This window comes from Nannospalax galili, unplaced genomic scaffold (assembly GCF_000622305.1).
Source record: "Nannospalax galili isolate Female #2095 unplaced genomic scaffold, S.galili_v1.0 scaffold56, whole genome shotgun sequence".
Classification (NCBI taxonomy): Eukaryota; Metazoa; Chordata; class Mammalia; order Rodentia; family Spalacidae; genus Nannospalax; species Nannospalax galili.
The window spans coordinates 3,123,992-3,140,367 of record NW_008340065.1 but is presented as its reverse complement, the minus strand read 5'-3'; the positions used below and the strand labels follow the sequence as shown (position 1 = coordinate 3,140,367).

Genomic DNA, 16,376 nt, shown 5'->3' with positions numbered 1-16,376 from the left:
AGTTTTTCCATAAAATGGAGATTTCTTTTTTAAACATCTATTTTTAAAATATTTTACTTATTATTTTTATTTTATGTGTATGAGTGTATTGCCTGCATGTATGTGAGTCCACTGGTGTCGTGCAATACCCATGGGGGTCAGAAGAGGTTGCTGGATTCCCCTGGAACTGGAGTTATGGATGGTTGTTAGCTGCCACGTGGGTGCTGGGAACTAAACCTCGGCCTCTGCAAGAACAGCCAGTGCTTTTAACTGCTGAGCCATCACTCTAGCCCCAAAATGCAGATTTCTTAAATATAGGACCATATTCACTTCTATTTGCCAATGTGTGAAAGGGGAAGCCCATGTGATTTTTGTCCATTATTTGACCTAGAACTTTCTAAGAAGTGACAGTTTGTTCTGGTCCTGTCTGAGGAACATGCTGTCAGGGTTGACTGACGACACAATGTAGAATAAGAGCCTCTTATGAGAAACTTGATGATCTGCTTTTGAGCCAGTTAGAGACTAACAGATCTCCCTCAGAGATCTCTGTCACATTACAGCCTTCTGCCCTGTCTTCTATTTTCATAAGACGTGAGACTCACGTTTTATAAGTTTTCCTGTAGCCCTAGTTAGCCTGGAACTCACTATGTAGACCAGGCTGGCCTCAATCTCACAGAGATTCATCTGTCTCTGCCTCCTGAGTGCTGAGATTAAAGATATGCACCACCATACCCAGATCCACAGTCTTTTTAAAAGAAAGGTAGCTCTTTGCTGGACAAGCAAACTGACCTGTGGTTGGATTCCCTAGGTGGCTACTGTGTTGGTACCACTTCCAGAGCAACAAGACTCATCTCTGACCACAGAAGGCATGTTTCTCCTGGATATAGGACCTGCTCTTCTACTTTGAACCATCTTCTCTTGAAGGATGTTTTTTAGAAATTCTAGTGAAACTGCTAGAAAGTCAGCTTCACAATCATGTAATTGCTGTTATCCAACTTTTCTGAATTGGTCTGAAATAACTCTTGAAACCATATCCTATCTTACCTGACCATTGTGGGTTAAATGTGACATTAGGCAGTATAAAAACTGGACCATACAGTCACACCATCTTCCAAATCATTGCCCAGGCCACTTCCCTGAAGCCAGAAGTTTCCTATAGGATAAAACTCATTATAGGCTCCTTAGAGCAGTTCCTGTACCAATGTCTGTGACATGCCCAAGTCTTCTCAAGAAGCCCAAGGAGGGAGATGCCAGTTAGTTAAAAACTGAATGTTTATTAGTAAGAATGCTACTCTGAGGCTTGTGGTTGCCCTCAGTCATACACTCTTCTATCTACAGTTCCATCTGAATGCAAGTATTGTACAGTTCTAGTTATCATCTGTAGGTAAAAGCCTTGAATAATTAACATGATTGGACAGAATGTGTGAGTGCACAGAGACAGCCCATCCTTCCTCCAGGGCTTACATATCAATTTAAAGGACAACATTCTCAGAAGATTTAGTTCTTCTTCAACTTTTTTAAATTTTTACCTGACCCAAAACCACTAAATGCTGGGCGCTACCCAAAGAGAGTACCATACTAATCCAGTCACATGCATGACCGGAAATTAAATTACAGTAGAGAGGTTTGGGGGAGTTCCACTGGTTATTTTAGATAAGGGGTTCCTACTGTTTCTAGTCAATGACAAATCTCTACAAAGCAAAGAGAATCTGTGGGTGGATCATTATGCAAATTAGGTGGCAGTTTTGTAGCTATTCACAGGAGGAATTCATAATACAAATCAATAATCTTTTTTATATTGCAGAAGGTCCATAGTAGAGGGGAAAAATCTATATACCTATATTTTGTGATTTATGCAGTGTAATATATGTGGGGGCATCATATAAATTAATGTTTTCTGGATAAGCAAATCTCTTATATCATCCAAATGTTAAAGCAATTGCCCCAGACCTTATGATTAGGTTTTTCTCCTAAAGAACTGTTTCTCTCCAAAGTAGACAGGCTTACTCAAAATGAAGTAGAAAAATGGAGAACAATGCAACAAACCGGAAAGTATTAGAGAATATGAATTTCAACTAGCATTTCCCTATCTTGTTTCCTCATTATAACTTTATAAATATGACAAATTAATTATAAGTCAAAGCAAGTTAACTCATTAAATATGATTTAAATTAGGTTTAAATTCTATCAAGAGAAATTCAGTATTAAGGAACAGGATTTAGTTGGGCAGGATTGGAAAGCGGAAGGTCATAATCAATTATTACAAGTTTGTTTTCGCCACCCAAGAACCAATTATTGTCCCCATGGGTGCAACATTATCCCTGTTGATGGCAGGTCTCAAATGAAAGCTAATCCTATCCATGCTGTGTGACTTTAGCAGATGACTTAACAGTTTCAAGGCTCAGAGCATCTTTCTCTAGATTGGAGATGTTAAATGGTTTCAGTGCACAAGACTGCTAGATTTAAACACACTGCTACATGTTATCCACTCAGGAGTGAAAAGCCACAAGACAACCAATCACTAGAGTTATTGCTGCTGATGCTATTGTCGTTTTTATTAATGGGGAAGATTAGACAGGGAGAAATCACTGGCTCAGAAGCAACTGAGTGAGATGACAGCAAACCTACAGTACAGTTTTCAGACTGAAGCAGCAGAACCCAACTCAAATCGCACCAAGTTCACATTACACTCGAGAGCATCTTTGTGAGAAGGTTGCTGTGCAGCCCGGCTGGCGAATCAGAATCTGCTTTTAGATACAGTGCAGGACTGAGAGTAGCAGAGTATTTGCCCAGCATGTGAAAAGCTCTCGGTTCAATCCCTGGCACTGCAAGAAAGCAAAACAAAACCACCACCACCACCACCAACAACAACAACAATCCCCAAATACACAGAGAGCAGAATGTTCACACAGTGAAATGAAGCATAAGGTTTCTGCTCTCGCTGCTGGAAGAGGAGAGATAGCCATGTCATGACAGCCCTTAGTGCCCAGGTCTGTTACTACTTTTACATGTGATTTGAGAAGCAACACCAAATGCCACTGCAACAGAGGGAGAGCCTCCTTGACTATTAAAAATGATAGAGAAGTGCTTTGTAAGCTTTCTTCCTCCTACATAGAGACAAAATTATCCTATCCATTTTCTAAATTTAAAATGGAAGTTAGGAATTAGGGGAATGGCTCAGTTGATAAAGTGCTTGCTTTGCAAGCATGAGGACTTGAGTTCCATCTCCAGCACCCACATAAAAACCAGGTGTAGTGGCGCACACCTGCGTCCCAGTGTTGGGGAGTCAGAGACCGGAGGCTCCCTGGGGCTCACTCGCTTCCCACTCTAGCCCAATTGGTGAACTCCCAGCCAATGAGACACTCTGTCTCAGAGAAGGCATGTGGTGTTGCTGAGGATGACACCTGAGGCTGTCCTCCAGCCTTCATGTGCATGTACACACATGTGCACCACCCTCCACATGAACACACACACGCACAGACACACAGACACACACACACACACACACACACACACACACACAAAATGGAAAGTTACTCACCATAGGAAACGTCACCAAAGTGCAAAGCAGGGACATTAAAGTGGAAAGTAGGTCCAATGACACAGCCTCTGAAAGTAGAAACCAATTTGGGGGAATAGTGAAAGAATCCAATTAATTAAGGTAATGATCAAAACCAGGAAGAAGGTACAGAATAAAATCAAACCTTGGCACGAACTCTATTATGAAATCTATTAAACTACCATATGATAGACTATCACGGCGATCTGTAAAATTGTTTTCCAGGGGGTGGAAAGATGGATGAGTGGATAAAGTACAAGCAAGCATTTGGACTAGAGTCCAGGTTCCCAGCACCCACATAAAAGCTGACCAGGTGTGGTGGCCACCTGTAATCTTAGCACTCAAGAGGCAGAGAGCTTTTGTTTTGCATTGGCCACAGGTTAAGGCAGAGACATAACTGATGAAAGTACTGAGAATAAGTGACTGTTGAGTGCTCATCTCTAAGCAGGACACCTATATCAACCCCCCTACTAAGGTCAGGGAACATCACGGGAGAGGAGGCAAAAAGAATGTAAGAGCCAGAGGATGTGGAGGAGTGCTGGGAGAAGCTGGCTTCTGGATGCCTCAGGGCCGGGCCGTTACACTCATGAGAAAACAGCAGCTGTGGCTGCCTACACAAGACCTGCATAAGAGCAAGCCTGTTAACATGCTAGCATGGATGGTGGAGGGACACACGATGAGCTATTGGCAGTTAAGGGGGAGGTGCAATTTTTCTTCGGGGTATAGCCTCTGGTAAGTTAGTCACTAATGGTCCAGTAAATAACCTCACACCAGTGCTCATGCAAGCAACAGTAACTAAACTCAGTGGGTGATTGTTTAATCAGACATGGAAATAGGAGAAGAATGTGTTGGGAAGAAGAAAAAGGCTCCAGAAAGAGCGGGAGGGGGAATAAGCAGTGAATATGATAAAAAAAATATTATATACATGTATGACATTAACAAAGAAAAAATAATGTTTTAAAATTATATTAAGTCTAATCATATAACAAACCTCAAAAACAACCAAAGATGCCACCAATACTTGTCCCACATGGCCATGAAACTATGTGAATTGCACTCCTGTTTCTACCTCACTGTGATTTCAGCTGGTCACTTTGCCTCTATTAGACTCAGTTTTTCTTCCTCCAGTAAAAAAGAGATGACTAGAGTAGGAGGCCTTGAAGGACCCTGTAATCCACATGTTGGTCAATTTCTCTCTCAAGGCAAAGCTTCACAATCTTAGAGAGATGTTCTAGCTTCAAATAAATAATAGATTCTGCAACCTTGAGTGCACCTAAAGTGGTTAGTGGGATGATGGCTCCCAAGTATGTCCGTATTCTAATCCCCAGAATTTATGACTTATGTTAGCTTACAGGATGCGGTAGGAGTTAAGTAGCAGATGGCATTAAGGTGGCTAATTAACTGATTTTAAGATGGAGAGATTATCTTATGCTATGCTGCAAGGTCCATGTAATCAGGGGACCATTGTAGCAGATTATCACACATTTGATAGCTGAAAAAAACATAGACCTATCATTTTATAATTATATAGGTTGGAAGTTCAATACAGGTCTTATTGGGCCAGGATCAAAGTGATAGCAGAGCTATGAGTTATTTGAGCTAATGAGCCAGGTATTTTTGTTCATTTGTTAAACAATAATCATTGCTCTTCATAAACTGTATCTTTTAAAGTATCTAGAGCAAAGGTTAAGAACTGACAAATTTCCCATATATGTGGCAAAGCACAAATGTTAGAAACACACAGATACCTGTGACGCCCCATGGGACATATTCTGGCTGCTGGAGCACTGACTCTCACATGATAGGAGGTCTTTGGAAGCCTGGGAGGAGTGACCACAGTCAAGACTCTATATAGCAAGTTTCAAGTCTAAAAGCTGCTCTCCTGACCACTCTACTTCATGCTAATGATCTGAAATAATTTCCAAAAGCCTGTCTGGTTCTCAGTGAGGGATTAGGAACCAAATGAGAATGAAATCAAAGAAACTCACAGCTTATCCACTTGACTTGGAAAAAAAAACTTTTGCAGGCTGAGCCAAAGAAACAAGTATATCAAAAAGTATATGAAGGCATGATGGCAAAAGAAAGTAGGAAAAGAACTTGTAAAAGTGCACAAAGCAGTCAATTCAATGCAGAGGTTGAAAGAGGCAGAGGCAAATCACATGTGTTCAAAGGCATTGATGGCAGAGAGAATGGTGACCAAATGATACCATCTAGGCTTAGATGAGGTCACATGAATTCCAATAGGAATATTCTGAATATTAATAGCATCTATGCCAAGACCCAGTCATATATCAAATGTAGTAACCTGTTATAACTTTAAAGACTGAGAAAGATATATTGTATTACTATTGTAACTTAAGTGAAACAAATTGAATATAAAATATATTTATATTCTGGTTAAAACTTCTATATAATTATATATGCAAAAGAAAAAGAACAAAATAGCTCATTGGGGGGCTGGAGAGGTGGCTCAGCAGTTAGAGCACTTGCTGCTTTTGCAGAGGACCTAGATTTGGTTCCCAGAAGCCACATGGCAGCACATAACCACCTGTAACTCCAGCTCCAGGGGATATAATGCCCTCTTCTGGCTTCCACAGGCACTGCACAAACACAGTGCACATTAAAATGCAGGCAAAATACTCATACACGTAAATAAAATAAATATTAAAAGATTGCTTGTTGGGATTTTTAAAAATCACATTAATTTTATAATATTGTTTATCAAACCGCTTAAAACGTCACACCATGTAATTAGAGGAACATTACAACAGCAAAATTATGTGGTGTAAAGGAATGGAGTGCCTGATAACAAAAGAGTAAGAAGCAAAATTATAGAATCTACAATATTAAATTCATAGACATTTCTTGGGACAGGGGACCCAGGAAAGTTCTTTTGTTCCCACAAAATAAAAGTCAAAATAATAACGTCTGGAGTTGGAAACATGTTATAGTATACATGTATTTTCATATAACTAGACATTGACTTGTGACAACAGATGCCAGGTTTTCTAAATTAGTCTTCATGGTTTAAAGTATTATAATTTTCATTTGTTTGTTTTGAGAAAGGGTCTTTCTGTAGCCCTAGCTGGTCTGGTACTTGCTATGTAGACCAGACTGGTCTTAATCTCACAGAGATCCATCTGCCTCTGCCTCCAGAGTGCTGGGATCGTAAGTGTGCACCACTACACCCAGCTGTGTTAGAATATTTTTGAACAAAAGCAACACTAAGTTTGAAAGGAAGTGAAGTGGGGAAGCAAATGTATGTATGAAACTTCATTAACATACAATGTATATGCAACACAATCCACTCTTTTAAAGTGTACAAATCAATAGCTTGGGTATTTACAGATAATGTGCAAGAATCACAATCTTAGAACATTTCATTACCTCAGAACAAAAGCCATGCTTTTTGGCCTCCTTCTATCACCTCTGCCTCTCATCACCTACCATCATCTAACATATCAATTTACATATTCTCAATGTTTCATATAAGTGGAATTATGTATGCTGTGTGTGCGCGTGCATGCATATGACTGGCTTCTTTCACTTGTTAGCTGTTTTAAGGTTCGTCCATTGTACCATGTCATAGCATGTATTAATGCTTCATTCCTTTTTCATCCCCCTTTATGGTTGATAACGTGACATGAATAGATCTACCATATTTTGTTTATCTTTGGTTAATATGAATGATGTTGCTATAAATGTTCCCATACAAGTATTTGTGCAGGTTTACATGTTCATTTCTTGAATATATACTAGGAATGAAATTGTTGGGCCAAATGGTAACGATGTTCACCTGTTTGCAGAACTGACAGACTATTTTTGAAAGTGGCTGCAATAGCTTACATTTCTACCTGTATTAGTTGCTTTCATTAGTGCTGTGATAAAATACACGTGAAAAGTAAGCTAAGAAAGGAAGGGTTTATTCTGGATTACAGTTTGAGGATACAGCCCATCATAGCAGGAAGTCACAGCAGCAGGAACATCTGGTCACATTACATCTGCAGTCAAGAAGCAGCAAGAGATGAATGCTGGCACGCAACTCGATTTCTCCTTATTATTCAGTCTGGGATCCTAGCCCATGGAATGGAGCCACCCACAGAGTGGCTCCTCCCGCTTAAATGCAATCTACACTCCTTCACAGTTATGCCTAGTGGTTAGCTTCTTAGGTGATTCTGGATTCTGGCAAGTTGACAATATCATTAACCACCACACCACCATTAATGTGTGAGTGCTGTGAGTCCTCCATGTCTTCAGCAATGCTCATTTTCCATTTTTGTTTCTGATGGCTACTCACCTGGTAGTGAAGTGGATTCTATTGATTTACAGCTCCCTAACGATTATTGATACTGAGAGCTCCCATGTTATTCCTCATTTGAATACTTTCTTGAGAGAAATGTTTAGAAGCTTTCTGTGGTTTTAAATTGGGCTGTCTTCTTATTGTTTAGTTGTAACTGCTCTCTCTCTCTCTCTCTCTCTCTCTCTCTCTGTGCGTGTGTGTGTATTAGTAGGAGTTCCTTAATTAGACATGAGTTGCAAATACTTTCTCTCATTCTGTAGATTTTTGTTTACTTTCTTGATAGCGTGTTGAAGCATAAATCTTTACATTTTGATGAAGTCTAATTTATTTATTTGTCTCTGGTTGCTTTGTGCTTAGGGGCCATGTCTGAGAAACCATTGCCTAATCAAAAGTCATGAATATTTAGATGGGCTTAACTTTTAACAGTTTCATAATTTTAGCCCTGAAATTTAGGTATCTGACTCATGCTGAGGAGATTTTTTTTATCATTTGTTTCTGAGTTTTTTTCTTTTTAAAATATGAGTGATAAATTTTGGCAAATGCCCTTTGGGAGTATTGAGATAATCACTTGGGTTTTTCCTTTACTCTGTTGATAGTATATGACATTCACCTTGCACTATATTGACTGATTATTTATATGTGAGCCACCCTTGGATTTCTGGGTAAATTCTATTTGATCATGGTGTTTAATCCTCTTTACACGTTGGTTTGGTAGCTTATTGTTAAGATTTTTGTGACTGTTCATAACGGTTATTTGTTATCTTAAACATTCATCAGAGTAGAGCTTTAAGTCTTGATCTTCACCATTTTTTGATATGGAGACTTGTTTATATGCAAGATGTTTTAGAAGGAATGATTCTGGGCAATACTTTCTAATACCAAGTAGTCAGAAAGTTTGATTCAAAAGCTTTAAGAGCTGATCTGCTGGAGATCATAAAGAAGCCTTGAGGGACCAGATGATGTGACTTGTTACAGTAATAAGAAATTGGCTGAGGGGCTGGAGATATGGCTCAGTGGTTAAGAGCACTGACTGCTCTTGCAGAGGACCTGGGTTCGATTCCCCCAGTACTTAGATGGCAACTAGCAACTATCCATAACTACAGTTCCAGGAGATCCAACACCTTGTTCTGACCTCTGTGGGCATTTCAGGACACAGATGCACTTACATACATGCAGGCAATACACTCATGCACATAAAATAAAAATAATTAAAATATTAATAAAAAGAAATGGGCTGATGTTCATGTAGTGGAAAAGTGGCCTTCATCCTTATGTGATACACACCTGAAGGATGTAAGTCATGGACCAGAGTAGATATGGACAACTTCTGAAAGGGTCTGTGCTATCCAAGCATTTAGAAAACAATCCCAGTTTTTATAGCATATATGCATATTAAATATTTTATCTATTATTTTTATTTTATCTGTATGTGTGTATTGCTGCATGTATGTAAGTGTACCCATGTTGTGCAATGACCATGGAGGTCAGAAGAGGGTGTCGGGTCCCCTGGAACTGGAGCTACAAGTTGTTAGCTGAAATGTGGATGCTGGGATTTGAACCCAGGTCATCTGCAAGAGCAGCCAGTGTTCTTAACTGCTGAGCCATCTCTCCAGCCCCTTTATAGTATATTTTTGAGATAGGGTCTTATGTAGCCCAGGCTGACCTCAAACTTGCTATGGATCTGGGGATGATCTCGAACTCCTAATCTACCTCCCAGTTTCTAGGATTGCAGGTGTGCAACACCATGCCTGGCCCAACTTTTAATATTAAAACAAACAGAAATGTATCGAGGGAGGAATTGTCAACATCTTGAAGTGTTTCAGATAAGCGTTGAGACTTTAAAAAATGATCATGACTGTGATGGGCTGAGTGGTCATGCCATAGACCCTGTGTGCCTCAAATATTATAATGATGTCCATTATGGAAACACAGTTGGAAATTTAACACATTCTTCTGTGCCAAAGTGTTCCTATCAAAAGATAGGTAAAACCTTCAGTCAGTTTCCATATTAGTTACAAATGCACCTTACCTAATGGTCAGTTTCACAGGCTCCGGGGCCCTGTTGACATCAATCAGGAACTCCTCTTCGAAGTGCCCCAAGATATCAGAACTGAAGGAGATCTGGACAGCCTGGACTCCACCAGGTCCAATGATGCCTTCTTTGGGATCAAAAACAAAACAAGCCCCTAAGGCTGAAGTTGGGGGTATCATGTTGAAGAGGGCATCGATGCTGCCTTTGTTGCACAGGATTGCCTGTGTCAATAAAAGTCAAGAGTGAATGTAGGTCAAGAGAAATGCAGTCCATTTTCATGTAAGCATATGGAAATATATGTGTATTATTTAACATCTAACACAGTGGAAGTTGCAGGAATTAAAACCAAAGAAAATTCTCAGGAAGGAATGAATAGTCTAACGCCTTGAATGCTTGAAGATTAGACTTCTAAGACACAAGGTAATCTTCAGTGTCCTATTTAAAATGAAATTAGTTATTTGAATTTTACTCATGTCATTAAAAGTCTGGTCAAACTGGATAGCTATATGTAACAGAATGCAACTAGATCCCTATTTCTCACCCTGCATAAAACTCAACTCCAAGTGGATCAAGGACCTTAGCATAAGACCCGATACCAAGAATCTAATAGAGGGGAAAGCAGGGAATACACACTGGCATTTATAGGCACAGGAAAGAACTTTGTGTACGAGCTCTGATAGCTCAGGTGTTGAGACCAACAATTGATAAATGGGACCTCATAAAACTCAAAAGCTCTGTACAGCAAAGGACATCATCATTCTATCAAAGAGGCAATCTACAAAACAGGAAAAGATCTCTACCAGCTAGACATAGGGCTGGTATCTAGAATATACAAAGAACTAAAAAAGAATCCTAAACAACAACAACAGCAACAAAAACCCAACAAACAGTCCAGTTAGAAACTAGGGTGAAGAACTAAACAGAATGTTCCCAAAAAGATGAAATGCAGATGATGGAGAAATATTTTTTAAATGTTCAATATCCTTAGCCATCATAGAAATGCAAATCAAAACCACTGTGAGATTTCATCTTACCCAAGTCAGAATGGCTAAGATCCAAGAAACAAGTGATGATAAATGGTATCGAGGACAAGAGGGAAGGGGAACACTTATCACTGCAGGTGGGACACCAACTGGTGCAGCCACTATGGAAATCATTGTGGATGTTCCTCATAAAGCTAGAAATCAATCTCTCACATGATCCAGCCATACCACTCTTGGGCATGCACCCAAAGGACTCTGTACCCTACTAGAGACATACATGCTCATCAATGTCCATTGCTGCTTTAGAATAGCCAGGAAATAAAAACAACCTAGATATCCATGAACTGATGAATGGATAATGGAAGTAGGGAATATTATTCAGTTGTCAAGAAAAATGAAATTATGAAATTCATAGATAAATGGATGGAACTGGAGACAATAATCCTAAGTGAAGTAACTCAAACCCAGAAAGACAAATGTCACATGTTCTCTCTCATCTGTAGATGCTAGCTTTGAATTGTTAGGTATGTGTGTTTCAAGTGGAAAATACATAGAGGTCAGGAAACTAGTTAGGGGCCATTGGGGGACTTCCTGGGAGGAGAGGGAGAAAATGCAGTGATATAAAGGGAGAGAGAGTTTCCACTCTCTCTAATGGATAGGAAGGGTTAAATGGGGATGGGGTATAGAACGGCACTGCACCTGCCAGACACAGACTAGCAAATAAAAAACCCATGAGAGGAATGAGCTCTGTCTCTTGGAGTCATTGGCCAGGGAGGTCCCACAGACCTTCAAACAATACCGGTTATTGCCACTGCTCTTGGTCACCCTCCAGAACTTGGTAAGATGCTATTGCTGAAGACACTACATACGTGAGTCATAGAACAAGCGTGGAGAAATCAAGCTGGTACTGACCTCGAAGCTTCATCTCTACTACCTAGCTTTCTTTCATAGTGCCGGAAGGTGCTCTGCATGCTACCCAAAGAGAAAAATAATTATCAACGTTGCCCAGCTGTGCACCCTGCAAGCAAAAATAAATAAGGATTGGCCTGGCAAATGTGCTCACTGGTGCAATAGTGTGATTTGAATGTTATGGAAATAACTGGCTACTTTCTGATTGGAGTTAAGGCCTATGCCATAACATGGAAGCCATACCCGGCACTGTTATTGGGGCTAGACTGGTCACGGGCCATAGGGGAGAACTTACTACTAATATTCTGCTAAATAGACATGGTATTAAACTGTCTCCCAATGGCTTTGTGTTACACCTATAGATTAGTGCGTCTCTCACCTTTCGTCAGAGAATCTTCTTTGTTGCTGCAGTTCATAATTAACATAGATAATCACAACTGGTCAGTGTGCAGGGAATAAAAGACTGTGGAGCATTCAACCCTAAATGGAATATCTATGTCACACCTCCTCTCGACACCCAGGGATCCCTATGGAGGAGGGGGCAGAAATATTGTAAGAGCCAGAGGTGGTGGATGAATATAAGGAAGGGAAACAGTGTTTTCTGGGCACAACATGGCAATTACATCTATGAACTTGCAGCACTTATGGTAGCATGCACAATACTGTGAAAACCTAATGCAGAAAAACACCAGCACAAGTTGTAGAGGCAGGCAAGAAGCCTTATAGCTGAAGAACTATTGGCAATTGTTATCTGCTGGAAGAGGGAGACTCAGTTTTCTTAAAGGATGTGATACCAGGTAGGTTTATCAGGCTCCAGGGGATGGACTCACACACAAAAGTATTTGGGAAATACAAATTAGACTAGATAGACCTTTTAAAAGTTAACAGTGGACATAAAGTGAGGTGGGGGTTTAGGGAGGTGGGGTGGATTGAGAGGAGATGGGGCAGGAAGTCTGAATATGATCAAAATACGTTCTATGACATTTTCTTTTTTTCTTTTTTTTTTCTTTTTTTGTCTTTTTGAGACAGGGTCTCCTTGTAGCCCCAGCTGTCCTGGAACTCACTATGGAGACCAGGCTGGCCTCGAACTCACAAAGATCCGCCTGCCTCTGCCTCCCGAGTGCTGGGATTAAAGGTGTGCACCACCACACCCGGCTTCATGACATTTTCTTTTTTAAAAAAAATATTTTATTATTTTTATTTTATGTGTCTGAGTGTATTGTCTGCATGTGTGTAAGTGCACCTGTGCCATGCAATGCCCACAGAGGTCAGAAGAAGACATTGGATTCCCCTGCAACTGGAGTTACAGACGTTTTTTAGCCACCATGTGGGTGCTGGGAATCGAACCTGGGTCCTCTGCAAGAGCATGCAATGCTCTTAACTGCTGAGCTATCTCTCCAGCTCCCCATTATATGACATTTTCAAAGAATTAATAAAATATTTTTAAAAGACTATGTATAATTATATCTATGGATGAAGACTCTTAGGATACCTTTTAAATATTTTCTAAGGAATAGCCAAAGGAAGGTAGATATTTCTCTCACATGCATGAGGAAACTGAAGCCAAGTACAAACTGTTAAAAAAACAACAACAAAAAAACCCGGAACAGAGTAATAATAAGAGCTACGGAAGCCTATGCTTGTAATATAGCTTGGAGAATATAAATTAGACATCACTGGGAGTTACAGATGACAAGGATTCTCTTTGTTGTGCTATGAGATTTCATCATCTGGAATATCTACATCTCAGACTCTGTTGGATGGATGACTGGAGACTCTTATGCAAGCAACTGTTTTACTACAGATGTACGCCAATGACCTCGCAGCATTCTATTGTCCATATTTGGAGGCTAGGTTTTAAGTGTGTATGCAAGATGATTACCCCTGACAGAGTCCTCCACAGCTGGGCTCCATTTGCTGCTCCCACCACTTCCTCCCACAATTTGTTTGCATGAGTGTGTACCACAGTCACACAGTTCTATTCCTGACTTCAAAGAAAAAAATAAAAGACACCACCTTCATTCTTTGTCAATGCTGCCCTCACACCTAGAAGGGTGACCAGTACCACCCATATATATATAATCCACACCCAAGACACTGGAACTTAGTCAAATAAACTTTTCTGTTCTATACTCACAATGTACCAAGACTGATCAAAATACCTTTCAAGTATTCTCTATAAAGTAGCCAGGTGAGGTAGATATTTCTCACACAAGCATGAGGAGGCTGAGGTGAGGTGAAGAATGTAAAGGGCACAGAGACTTCCAGAAGTTTAGTAGGAAAAGTGTGAGACATGTCAGCAACATGCTGAGGAAGAATAGAACATGCTGGAAGCTATGAACAAAGGAGTCCCAGAACAGTCAAATGTGGACAGAGGTCAGTAGAATACGCTCCAGGAAAAGGTTACAGGTTTCTATGCATAATTAGAGGTCACCCTGACCTTGAAGGAGAGACTGGTTGTGATGGGGTTTAATTACAGAACCCAGAGGGCAAACTTCCAGGGAGTGAGTGGGACAGAGAAAGTGTGGTTGACAAGCTTAGCTTCCTGTTTTGAGAAGGTATTTTAGAGGTGATGGAGTGTATTTGTAGTAAAGGAGTTGATGCATACTCAGTGCCCTGCCTAGAGGAAGCGCTCCCTAATCCACATGGTGCCTCTCTTGTTGAAGGACAGCGCACGGTGTGGCCAAGGGGATGGGTGCAGCTAGGAGTAAAGGAGATTAAGCCCAGAGGCTCAGGCTGCTCTGGAGAAGAGCATGGTAGGACAGAAAGCCAGTGTCCTCTGCAGAGGATGACAGCCACTTCTGCCAAGAGAAGACAGCCAGTGCGTCAAAGCAGAAACATAAATAAAGGCAAAGGCTGCTTCCTGTGCGGTGCATCTTTTTATGCTGATTTCCAGTCTTGTTCTAAGATCCTGGTCTTCTGAATTGTGCTTTGTTCTTCTCTTTTAAAGAGACCACACAGGAAAGCAACTATGGACAAGGACTCAGTAGCCAAATGGCCTGGGTTCAAATCCCAGTTTTGCCTTTGACTTCCTAGTTATACAACTCTAGACAATCTCCTTAACGTCTCTGTACTCAGTTTCCCCATTTGTCTTCTCAAATTGCTGTAAGATTAAATTCATTAATTCATTTAATTTTGAGAATAGTACTTAGCAAACAGTACTCATAAATGACAGTGACGATTTCCTATAGCCCTAGTGTCCAACCGAATGGGCACAGAATTTGCCATACTTAAGGGGCAACTGACACATGCTAGTGGGAACTTGAAGGCCACTTTTTAAGGCATTCAAGTGACTTTATGGTCTTCTCTCTGGGCACATGCCCAAATTTCCTTCTGTTTGTTTGTTTGTTTCTTAAGGGGAGAGAACAAATGCTATCACTACCCAAATTATGCAGCTGAGCATCTGGGGAAATCCCAGGGATCAGCACATCCAGAGTGCAATGGATAAGCCTTACCCTAGAAAACCACCTTCCTGATCATGGTATCTCCTCTGCCAGGTATGTATTCACTTCATTTTATTGTTGTTTGGTTAACAGGCTGAACAGCGAGTTTTTACAGCATGTGTGTGTGTGCGTGTGTGTGTGTGTGGTGTGTTCATGCAGGTGTGTACTTATGTGTACGGATGCATGTGGAAGCCAAAGGTTACACCAGCTGTCTTCCTCAGTTACCCTTCACCTTATTTTTTTAGACAGTCTTTCACCAAACCTGGAGCTCACTGATTCTGCAAGACTAGCTGGCCAACAAGTTCCAGGTATCCTCCTGTCCCCTCAGTGTCTCCCCTGCACTAGGATTACAGGAATGTGCCACCATGTCTAGCTTTTTATATGCATGGTAGAGATACAAACTTGGGTCCTTCATGCTTGCACAGCAAGCACTTTGCTAACAGACACATCTTCCCAGCCCCAGTTCCTCCACTTGTGAGAATCTGAGGTCATTCTCTTACTCTTGACAAGGGACCATCTATTTATGAATACTAAATCCTGCCAATAGTTTGGTACATGATCCCGAGGCTTTTACTTTTGAAGTCCAACTCCTGGGAGAGGGACACATAAAAGAACTTGACCTCCCATATGTTTTCCTTCTGAATTACGCTGACAACGCTGTATACTCTTGAGGTCATGATTTATTTTTTATGCCTCTGCTAAGGCCAGCAGTGACTAAAGGCAGCAATTTTCTCAAGTAAATAACATAATAGATTTGACCAACACAAGAAGTGTCAAGCATTGATGATTTGAGAATGTAAAACCCCACACCAGAAGTGCCTCATCACGTCCCTCTCTGCCACTACTCAGCTCTCAGCTCTGTCCAATTCAACGCACCACCTCACTGAACACTTTGGCTGGCTGTGGTTCACGCCACAGTTAAAATCTGAGTGGGTGCAAAGTCGTGGACTAAAGTGCACATCTGTTAAATTGCTAAGAAATTCATGATGTGCAGGGGAACCCTATCCATTTGGTACCAGAACTGAAGGTCTTTTCCCGATCTAGCATCCATAAAGTACAATCTGTAAGGGAGAAGGAGGATTCACGAGGGATAGATTATAGAAAGAACAGCAAGGGACAAGAGTGGTCGTATGCTTTTCTCTATCTTAGGGGCTCTTCTCCCAAGTGCAAC

The 16,376-nt window shown here is 40.7% G+C and overlaps 1 protein-coding gene and 1 pseudogene across 1 annotated transcript in view; both read right to left on the bottom strand.

The window, feature by feature from the left end:
• Hydin (HYDIN axonemal central pair apparatus protein) overlaps window positions 1-16,376 on the bottom strand; it is a 416,625-nt gene that overhangs the window by 275,089 nt on the left and 125,160 nt on the right. The window contains exons 11-12 of the mRNA XM_008834989.1: window positions 9,868-10,091; window positions 3,521-3,588 (exon numbers count right to left, since the gene is read on the bottom strand). Coding sequence (XP_008833211.1) covers window positions 3,521-3,588; window positions 9,868-10,091 — 292 coding nt within the window. The remainder of the gene's footprint in view (window positions 1-3,520; window positions 3,589-9,867; window positions 10,092-16,376) is intronic.
• Window positions 15,121-15,267, bottom strand: LOC115070668 (annotated as a pseudogene).